Source organism: Nicotiana sylvestris, chromosome 1 (genome assembly GCF_000393655.2).
Source record: "Nicotiana sylvestris chromosome 1, ASM39365v2, whole genome shotgun sequence".
NCBI classification, from domain to species: Eukaryota; Viridiplantae; Streptophyta; class Magnoliopsida; order Solanales; family Solanaceae; genus Nicotiana; species Nicotiana sylvestris.
This window is the reverse complement of record NC_091057.1, coordinates 159,462,733-159,473,807: the sequence shown is the minus strand read 5'-3', so window position 1 is coordinate 159,473,807 and position 11,075 is coordinate 159,462,733. Positions and strand designations below refer to the sequence as shown.

At 33.8% G+C, this 11,075-nt stretch overlaps 1 protein-coding gene and 1 non-coding gene across 2 annotated transcripts; both read right to left on the bottom strand.

Moving 5' to 3' along the window:
- Positions 1–7,271: 7,271 nt before the first annotated feature.
- On the bottom strand, positions 7,272–10,287 carry LOC104243318 (riboflavin biosynthesis protein PYRD, chloroplastic). Its single transcript, XM_009798497.2, has 3 exons — positions 9,801–10,287; positions 8,365–8,663; positions 7,272–8,247 (listed from the first exon to the last, which is right to left on the bottom strand). The coding sequence occupies exons 1-3, from the start codon at positions 10,215–10,217 to the stop codon at positions 7,653–7,655; spliced, it is 1,311 nt and encodes a 436-aa protein (XP_009796799.1). The 5' UTR covers positions 10,218–10,287; the 3' UTR covers positions 7,272–7,652.
- A 79-nt stretch (positions 10,288–10,366) lies between these two features.
- On the bottom strand, positions 10,367–10,440 carry TRNAV-CAC (transfer RNA valine (anticodon CAC)). The gene has a single exon. It is a non-coding gene; the product is annotated as a tRNA-Val (tRNA).
- Positions 10,441–11,075: the final 635 nt, after the last annotated feature.

Sequence of the window (11,075 nt, the reverse complement as noted above, 5' to 3'; positions counted from 1 at the left end):
CTCCGTTGTAAATAAGCTTCCTGAAGAACCTTATCCATATGGTACTTCACCGTAAATATGTTTATCTATTTAATACTCTATTGGAAATAAGCCTCCTGAAGAAGTTTATCACTTCGGTACCCAGTTATGGATAAATATTATTTCCGGTAGAAGATCATCCATACCGGGTATAATAAGCTTATCCTTTCGATACTCCATTATGGATAAACATTATTGCCGGTAGAAGATTATCCATACCGGGTATAATAAGCTTATCCTTTCGATACTCCGTTATGGATAAACATTACCCCCGGTAGAAGATTATCCATATCGGCTACAATGAGCTTATCTTTTTAGTACTCCGTTATGGAATATTACCCCCAGTAGAAGATTATCTATATCTAGTACAATGAGCTTATTCTTTCAGTAGTCCGTTATGGATAAACATTACCCCCCCCCCCCCCGTAGAAGATTATCTATAACTGGTACAATGAGTTTATCCTTTCAGTACTCCGTTATGGATAAACATTACTCTTGGTAGAAGATTATCCATATCTGATATAGTAGCATCTTACACAGCAGCTTGCAGTAGCAGCTTACACAGCAGCTTCCTTTCTTCTATAAATAGAAGATATTTCAGTTCATTATGTACATCAGTTTGAATTTGAATAATATCTCAGTTTCTCTTTATACTTGTCTTTACTTTAAAGTCATTATTTTATAACACGTTATCAGCACGAGACTCTGTCATCTCGAGAAAATACTTTGAAAGTATCTGAGGTACGAACTTTCTTTTTTTATATAATGTCAAATCTTTCTAAACTTGAATTTGTAGCCATGGATATATCGGGCAAAAGCTACATGTCTTGGGTGCTTGATGCTAAAATTCATCTTGATGTGATGGGTCTGGGAGACACCATCAAGGATAAAAATCCGGCATCAAATCAAGATTGTGCCAAAGCAATGATATTCGTACGCCATCACCTTGATGAGGGCTTGAAAATAGAATATCTCACTATTAAAGATCCAGTCATACTGGAATAATTTGAAAGATAGATATGACCACCTGAAGATGGTCATTCTTCCACAGGCACGATATGATTGGACTCATCTAAGGCTACAAGATTTTAAATCTATCAGTGAGTATAATTTTGCTATGTTTAGAATTATTTCCCAATTGAAATTATGTGGTGATAATATTACTGATCATGATATGTTGGAGAAAACTTTCACCATTTTTCATGCCTTGAATATGCTCCTGCAGTAGCAATATCGAGAGATGGGATTCAAAAGGTATTCTGAACTTATCTCACATCTTCTTATAGCCGAGCAACATAATGGGTTATTAATGAAAAACCATGAAAGTCGACCTACTTGTTCTTTTCCATTCTCCGAAGTGAATGAGACGAACTTCTACCAAGCTAGACGTGGAAGAGGTCGTGGCCCCAATCGTGGTCATGGACGTGGTCGGGGAAGAAACTCTAATCATGGTAATAATAATGCACCAAAGAACCCTCTTCGCCACCAGCAGTGGAAAAGGAAGGAACAAAAGCATGAAGTGGTGCAAGCACTAAATGCTGAAAATGCATGCTATAGATGTGGAGGAAAAGGGCACTGGTCACGTACATGCCGTACGCCAAAGCACCTGGTTGAGCTTTATCAAGCCTCCCTGAAGAAGACAGAGAAAATGCTGAAGCAAATTTTATTTCTGAAGATAATTTAGACTTCATGCATTTGGATGTAGCTGATTACCTTGCACTCCCAGAAGGAGAAACAAGTCATGTAATCGGTGGTGAATCTGTAGAAATGTAAATATTTTAATTTTTATTATTTGTAATATATAGTATGGTTATGTAATTATTGTACATAAAGAAAAATTATGATTTGTTAATGATGTTTACTATAGTATATCTTGTTTATGTCATTTTGAAGAATATGGATAACATTATTAGATCAACTTAAACTCTAGTAGAGTTTGCAAGAAATATACAACCACAAGAAGTGGTTATATTTCGTATATCTCATTGTAATTATATTTTGTTAACTACCAGAAGTGGTATATGCCTATGATCACCAGAAGTGATAATTTAGGCTTTCTATGGTTACAATTGAAGATAAGCTACATAAATATTCTCTATATTAAATGCACGCCTCGATTTGCTCCTGAAGTAGTAAATATTTTAAAAGAGGTTGAGGCATCACAATTTGATGTGATTAATGCGCATTCAGATAATTATGTTCGATTTTCTGAAGGATGAGAACATTTGATAATATTAATCCATTCCCTGAAGTGAATGTGACAATATTAATAAATCTGGTAAATATGAACGTGCTCTTGATGTGAATATATTATAATTCACCTCCAAAAGAGGTAATATAATTGAGAGAATATATACTCAATATTACGTATTTTAAATTTGCTCCTGAAGAAGTAGCACAATTGAAATTGCCTCCTGAAGTAGGAAAATATTATGAAGAGGAGTTTTCATGTGCTTAAACAATTGTTTTATATTGTTTATTTGATTGTAATTTTCTCTCATGATACCAGAAGTGTCTGAGCAATATTTGATAGTACAAAATGTATCAACAATTCCTGAAGAGATAACTGTTTGCCTAGAAGACACATGACACCAGTAGTATCCGATAAATATTAGATTGTGGATAATAAATGAAGGCTCTTGAAGAGTTTATATAAAAATATGTCATTCATATTATATGATTATGATCAAAACATATATTGTAGTAAACCTGAAGTTTAATAATACAAGTGGCTATCATATTGATACTACAAATGATTGGAAGATTGAAAATCTTTATGTTTCCACAATCATAGGGGGGTAAAATAATATGTATGTGAGAAGTTACCCGCCTTATTCTTCAATTTGTACTACCTCATGTATCATAGTAAATCAGAAGTTTACTAATGCAAAGTTTATGTCATAGTAAACTAGAAGTTTACTAAGAGATAGCACGTGCCATGATAAACTTGAAATTTTCATTTGCTATTTTAAATGAGCTATTTGAGAATTCTGATAAGCATATACTGAATAACCAGAAGATTCTTCAAGAATTCTCTTGTGCTTCTTGTTCTCATAATATTATACCGGCTAAAGTTGGGACTAAGACCCCTGAATTCTGGAATATATAAAAGGTGAATATGGGCTCATTCACTTATCATGTGAACCACTTTTAGATGCATATATAAGATGGTTACATGTATGTTTATTGTCAACCTGCAGTTTGGCATTTGAGATTGTTTTTCTCAATTAAGAGCATAACTTTCAGATTATGAAATCAAGACAGTTCATCTTGATAATGCTAGTTTATATCCAAGCTGGTTTAGCATTAAATACTTCCTACTAATGGCTAAACTATTGCTTATGAGAACAAAGTTTCATGTGTTGGTCTAAGATATTCTAAATTGCATACAGCAGCACTTGTATGCATCAGACCAACAATATATGATAAAGTCCTCCCCTCACAATTGGTTTAGGATCAGAAATCAAATATTTTTATTATTTTTTGATGTGTGGTATATGATTAATTTCTCTACCACAATACACAAAGATATGTTTTCCAAAGAAGATTGGGGATATATGTTAGTTTTTCTAACATTTGGGGGATAGATAAACAGCTAAAAAATATGCTATATGAATCGAATTATCATTAATATGATCCTCATTTAGAAAATAATTCAAGTCGAATGCCAGAGGCATTTTCTGATCCAAAATTTAATATCATATTTCAGCTGCAAATGCTCCTATTAAAATTAAAGTCCCTGAAGGATAAAGTTTACTACACGCATGAAGCGTAGTAAATCGATCGATTTCAAAGGTAACAATCCTTAAAAAATGATAGGAGCAAATGATCAAAATGATCATAATGAGGAGGAAATGAGCTCTAGAAGAGCCCACGACATAATATTTCATGAAATTTCAGAAGAAGTTCAGGTACCTGAAAATAAAGAAAGTGATGAGATCTCAACAAGTTATGTCACTTAGGAACTGATACAAAATGATCGTCGACGATATATTTGATACAATATAGTGCACAATATTGTAAAAGATTGTGAGGATCGGACCAGCAGTCCAGACACTTGAAGATGTCATACCATTTAGATACAAGTCTTAACCTATATGACTTATTTGATTAAATCTATATGAATATCCTTGAAGGATTGAAAATGCCTGAAGCATATAATTCAAAGTCTTGAGAAATGTACTCGATCAAATTATAAAGATCTTTATACGGTTTAAAGCAATCAGTGTGCATGTGGTATAATCGCCTCAGTAAATATTTGCTGAAAGAAGATTACATAAATGATGTTATTTGTCCATGTATTTTTATAAGAAAATATCATCAGAATTTGTTATACTTGATGTTTATGGTGATGACATAAAATTTGTTGGAACTCCAGAAGAGCTCCAAAAGGCAATTGAATATCTTAAGAAAGAATTTGAGATAAAAGATCTTGGAAAAATAAAAATTTGTCTTTGGTCTGTAAATTGAATATTTAGCAGACGAGATCTTTATCCATAAATTTGCCTATACAGAAATGGTCTTTAAACGCTTTTTCATGGACAAAGTGCACTCATTAAGTACATCAATGGGTGTTCGATCACTTCAAGTGAATAAGAATCTGTTCCGACCTCCAAAAGAGGATGATGAACTCCTTGATCCTGAAATACTCTATCTCAGTGTAATTGTTATGCATTTATAGGTGGTGCAGATCGTATTGGTTATGCAGATACAAGATTAGAATACGGAGACTCAAATATTTGAAACAAGGTTTTCATCAGGGAGAGTAAAATACGCAATGCACTCTTTTTTCCTTACTAAGGTTTTTTCCCACAGGGTTTTCCTTATAAGGTTTTAATGAGGCACCTAGCAATGCGCAATACTAAATATGTGTACTCTTTTTCCTTCACTAGGATTTTTTTCCCACGTGGTTTTTTCTAGTAAGGTTTTAGTGAGGCACATTATCTTTTAATGAACATCCAAGGGAGAGTATTATAAATATACTATCTTATGGATGTTCAGTATTCCGTTGTAAATAAGCTTCCTAAAGAAGCTTATCCATATGGGATTTCGCCGTAAATATGTTTATCTATTTAGTACTCTGTTGGAAATAAGCCTCCTGAAGAAGCTTATCACTTCGGTACCCAGTTATGGATAAATATTATTTCCGGTAGAAGATTATCCATACCGGGTATAATAATCTTATCCTTTCGATATTCTGTTATGGATAAACATTACTCCCGATAGAAGAATATCCATACCGGGTATAATAAGCTTATTCTTTCGATACTCCGTTATGGATAAACATTACCCCCGGTAGAAGATTATCCATACCGGGTACAATGAGCTTATCCTTTCAGTACTCCGTTATGGAAAAATATTACTCCTAGTAGATGATTATCTATACCTGGTACAATGGGCTTATTCTTTCAGTACTCCGTTATGGATAAACATTACCCCCAGTAGAAGATTATCTATAATTGATACAATGAGTTTATCCTTTCAGTACTCCGTTATGGATAAACATTACTCTCGGTAGAAGATTATCCATATCTGGTATAGTAGCAGCTTACACAGCAGCTTCCTTTCTTCTATAAATAGAAGAGATTTCAGTTCATGTTGTACATCAGTTTGAATTCGAATAATATATCAGTTTCTCTTTGTACTTGTCTTTACTTTACAGTCTTTATTTTATAACAATAGCTCTTTTTTTTATTTGGTTGTGCATAAAAAATTTGTACACCTATACCGTGTTACTTGAACGAAAAGCTTTCATATCCTTTTCTATTCTGTTTACTATTTAGGTAAAAATAAAATAAAGTATGCAGTATTATTCTATTGTACGTATTCCTTTATTTTTGTTATTCGTTATACGGGCATGAATATATAAAATAAATTTTATTATCTTCTACTTCTATAAGTCAATCTGTATATTTTTAATTTTATTTTGGTTTAATGTGTAAGAAGCTATAAGCTATTAGAAGATACATAAAAATTATTTTTCATATTATGCTAGCTGGCATGAAGGACAAATGCATGGCTATGGACAATAGGGTGGTCTCATTTCGCCTTACCAACCCTAGAGAAACTCTGAATACAGACCCAGATCGTTTGTACAAATAGAATTTTAAGGTGCCAAGATCCAAAGTCAAAGTCGAGGGAAAAACAGTCCAGATCGTACACTAAGGTCCCTAAGTAATCACTTAGTGAAAAAGGAAGAGATAGAGCGATGACAACCAGGAGGTGATAAAAGATAACATTTGATTGTCCATAAAACTTGGTAAATTTTGATGCATTCAAATGTAGAATCTAAATATATGATTATGGATGGAGAAAGAAAGCTCTCCAGAAAGAAGAAAGAGTAGATTAATGGATTCTGCGATAGTGATTTTGTAAATATGTTGGGAATAATTTCTACAGTATTTTTTATTAATTAAAAAAACAGTTTGAACAGACCTCTTATGTCAGTTAACTTGTGTCTTCTAGAATGAACTTGAGAATATATAACTTTCCAATTTTTTTTGTGAACTCTCACATCTCCATAGGCTATATGTTCTTGTTGAAACTAAAAGGAAAACATGATAATTTGTGAAATTTTGAAGTAATAAAATTATAAAACTGGAAGAAATATTTAGCTATAGTAATTGAGAGGGATAGAATCTCTCTACAAGAGGCTCTGCAGCACTAGACTAAACGAAATCCCTCAATAACAAAGGCCAATTCTTTTTCCACAAGAGGCTTTGCAGCACTAAATTAAACCATTAAAAAAAAAAGAACATTGGAGAAAACATATGAACCACGAAATTAAAAAGCACGTGCAAAATTGGAAAATGGAATCACATAATTTAATAATTGAAAGCACTAAAATCAACTTTCTGGTTTATTTGAAAATCCACAAGCACTTCTCTATTTCAACTTCAAATGATTTTTTCAACTTCGTCTCAAACATTGTCCATTCTGTTCGCAAATATTTGAGTCAAGGAAGGAATTGTCATTGCAATTGTAAAACAAAGTACTTTTGTCCTTTTCACTGGTGTTTGTGCTTGTGTCAGTGTCTTGTTTAAAAAATAAAATTTCTCATCTCAGGAGATGTATGAAGGCATGGTTTTTCAGCAAATATTATAGAGGAATGTATTTTTTATTGGTGCTTTAAAATGCCCGATTTGGTACTTGATAAACTCGCTAAAAATGGTGCTTGGATCCAATATTTGTGACACCATTAGTTAAATAACAAGATTAGCAATCAACAAGTGCAGCAGATAATCAAATGTAAGTGAAGACCAAAACACACAGCTATCTTTATTGTCAATTGAAGATGCAAGAACGAAAGCAGCATTACATGCTTGTCTTAATATTGTACATTTTCTAGCAAAAATTTGAACAGGCCAAGACGTTAGTACAAAGCACAGCCAGTTCTACGACGTTGACAAGAGAATCTTTGATCTCACTCTGGACCTCTTGGACTAGTTTTGACGAGAGATGAAAAAAGGAGCAATTGGTCCAGAGATAGAGGCAGGAATGTAATTTTGATATGCTTGTAGACTTGTTGCCGCTGCCTGTCCAACTCTCTCTTATAACTGGAAGATTTCTTGTATGATCACCCTCATTGTACAATCTAACAGCAGATTATAAGTTCAGTAAAATACTCCATCCTCCTAGAAATATCCTTCCAGCAGAATACTCTCGCCTAAGGTCCTCGATGTTAAGTTCTTCAGCCTTCTGTTTTGCTGCATATGCTTAATAGCCTCTTTACCACTTCCACCCAAAATTGGCAACACTTCCACAATAACCTTCTGAAATAAATTTTGTTCAAAACCCTCTTGCAGGATTTCCTCAAAATCTACAAAGTTTCCCCTCAAGTCCAGCATCACACTATACATTCCTTGACGCTTGCAGTGTTCAAGGATAGCTGTTAAATTCATCCTATCCAAAACTACTGTCTCTATCCCTCTTTGACTTGCTTCAAGCTCCACAGTAATCTCCTTATCACTGAAGATTATAGTTTTAGATGATGTGTCATCTGTAACAGCAGGGAGTTGAAGTGAATCTGAACTCTTCGCTAATACAATCTGAAGAGGTTGTTTTGCTCCTGGTTCTTTAGATGAAAGAACAGAATAATTCTGCGACTGCAAGAAGGAAGAAACAATTACCGCATCATATTCTTGTAATAACTTTGAGTAGTATCCACCAGACTCCATGACTTCTGCGCCCAGCTGATTTGAGAATTCACCATCAACTGAGAGAGAGTACCTGTTGTTATGGATTAATTATTCGTTAATAGAGAAACTGATATAAGCACGCTTAATGACGTGGTCCTGAATCATGGTGTAGCAGGTTACAACAATTGTGGGAATATCAAAATTATACCTGAGTGTGACGAATGGCTTTCCAGTCAGCATTTGATGTATATAAGCTTCGTTAAGCTTCCTGCAAAGTTCTTCCTCAACACCTGTGATCACTTCAATTCCTGCATCTCTTAATCTACTGAGACCAGTTGAAGCTACAATAGGATTTGGATCCACCATCCCAACAACAACCTTTTTCACTTTGGCATTGATTAATGCCTCCGTGCATGGTGGAGTTCTTCCAAAATGATTACATGGCTCTAAGGTCACATATGCTGTTGCATTTTCTGCTAAATCACCAGCATCTCGAAGTGCAAAAACCTACATTTACACTTTATATATTTAGATAATTAGCAAAAAATCCGATTTTGAAGACTTAATATCTACGGTCCTAGCAAACCAAAATTACATAGAAAATAGGTTCAATTGATAGATAACTCAGCACAGACAAAGTGTTAGGTTCCCTTCCCACTCCAAAGAGTGAGACTGAACTTTGAATGATATTTTTCTGTCACATAAATTTATTAATTTAATACTCTAATTCAGGTTAATTATATCTGTTTCCTCAAATGTCTAGTCCAATCTTCTATGTTTTTCCTTATTCCTCATTAGAAAATTATTCTTGTCCCTGAGTTATTGTTTTGTCTTTATTCTGGTTTTGGTTTCTATTCTGTTCAACTGCAAATATCTAACCTCAAATTAAACCAAACATGTAGCTTTGGTTATTAGAGCTAATGGAATCAACCAGATCTACTACAATAATTAGTTAAGCCAATTGAAGATTAAATGTACTCTATCGAACAATACAGACCAAAACCAAAAATAAGAGATAACTTAAGAACCAAAATCATAATTTTCTCAAGCACTTATCAAGTGGTGCATTTAAATTTGAGCTCATTGGCATTGCGACAATCTCCTTGGAGTTAACTACAAAACAGAGTAAAACTAGGATCCTAGCTCTAGCATTTTATATAAACCAAATCACAAAGCTCTTCTTATCCTTGAAGTTAACAGCTACTGCAACCTAAACGTAAGACATGTTTAAGGCTTTAAGCAAACAAATTGGATAGATTATCAAGGTCTGATACTTGTGAAATAATAGACTGGGTATAAGCATTTCAGAATATAAAGATATGTGACATCAAGACCATTACAAAGATCTTGCATTATGTAGGAATAACTTTATTCTGCTTCTTTCTCACATATACAATGGAGAAAGGCCAATATACTGCGCAACTTGCAATATAAGAGTAGTTGGAACATTTCAATTATGCTCCCAAACCAAGAAATTGAACTAGTACTAGTTTCTACAACCCAAACATCATTTCAGTTCTTTCAATTACCGAATGACAAAAACTCGCAATCTCAATTCAAGAATCAAATCAAACAATAGCCAAACGGAGAAACAGAAACATTCATTAGAAATATAAAAATAAACAAACAAAGCAATGAACTCACCTCAGCATGTGGCTGGCCAGCTTTTGGGTGAAAACCTTCACCTACAATTTCGCCATTCTTGACAATTACACATCCAACCATAGGATTAGGACTTGTATGCCCAACTGCTTTCTTAGCAATCTCTACACCTCTTCTTATATAAAACTCATCATTCTTATGCGACCCTCCACACCTGACTTTGACCAAACGATCGCCATTTCCCAAACTAATTAGTGAAATAGACACCCTTTTTGCTGCATTAGAAAACCCATAAACATTTAGTCTTGAAGTAAAAACCAAATCTTTGGACACCCTTTTGTTTGCATTACAACACCCATAATATGATGTTCTTGAAGCAAAAATCAAATCTTTTGGTTGATTTTTAGGAGCTGAGGGATAAAGACTCTGTTTTGAAGGTGAGAATGGGCAGCAGTACATTTTCACAAAGAATCAGTCGACGCTCAAATTGAGAGTTGGAGAACTGAAAATGTTGTTTTTAATATAGATGAGAAACCTAACCAGAAAAAGAAAAAAAAAGGAGAAATCTAAAACGATGAAATATATAGGACTAAAAAAACTGGAAATGATGTCTGAGCCCGGGTTCGAACCGGGGACCTCTAGTGTGTGAGACTAGCGTGATAACCGACTACACCACCCAGACTTGCTTGACATGCGGCTAATTTAGTATTATTTAATCATAATCTTTTGCTACGTTTAGTTTTTTTTTTTTTGGGGGGGTGGGGAGGGGCTGGGGCTAATGTTACATTTAGTGACAAAGTGATACTATCCTTCTTTTGTTTTACATTTGCAAAAAAATTGTTATTTCTACTTTTTTTTTCCATTTAAATATCAAATTTTATTCATGATTCAACTTTGTGACATGCACACAAGATGTGGTATAATAGTTAATGAAGAAGACTTCAATTTAGGAGAATAGGGTTCAATTCCTAATAAAATCAAGTGCTTTATTTTTGTTTGTCTAAGCTTTAGAAGCAAAGTTACTTGATAATTATATTACATGAGTATAATAAGTATTCGATGGAATAGTCAAATTAATTCGGACACTATTATTTTATTTTATTTAAAAAGGTGCATTTATTACACATTCTCGGGGCCAAGTGACAAGGCCGGCTAAAGGGCCAAGCAGCTAAAAGCCATGGCTTTAGGCCCCCCAATTCTTTGAGGCCCCATTTTTAAATTATGTTTTCTATGTTTGATTTTCTTTCAAAAATATTGAATAATATTAGGTAAAAAATATAAAATATATATAGAAGATGAATAGATAACTATGTACTC

Coding starts and splice junctions, on each gene's coding strand:
- LOC104243318 (XM_009798497.2), bottom strand. CDS start 10,217: ATGTACTGCTGCCCATTCTCACCTTCAAAACAGAGTCTTTATCCCTCA. Junction 8,664..9,800: donor CTGGCCAGCCACATGCTGAG/GTGAGTTCATTG, acceptor GTGTAAATGTAG/GTTTTTGCACTTCGAGATGC. Junction 8,248..8,364: donor AAGCCATTCGTCACACTCAG/GTATAATTTTGA, acceptor CCATAACAACAG/GTACTCTCTCTCAGTTGATG.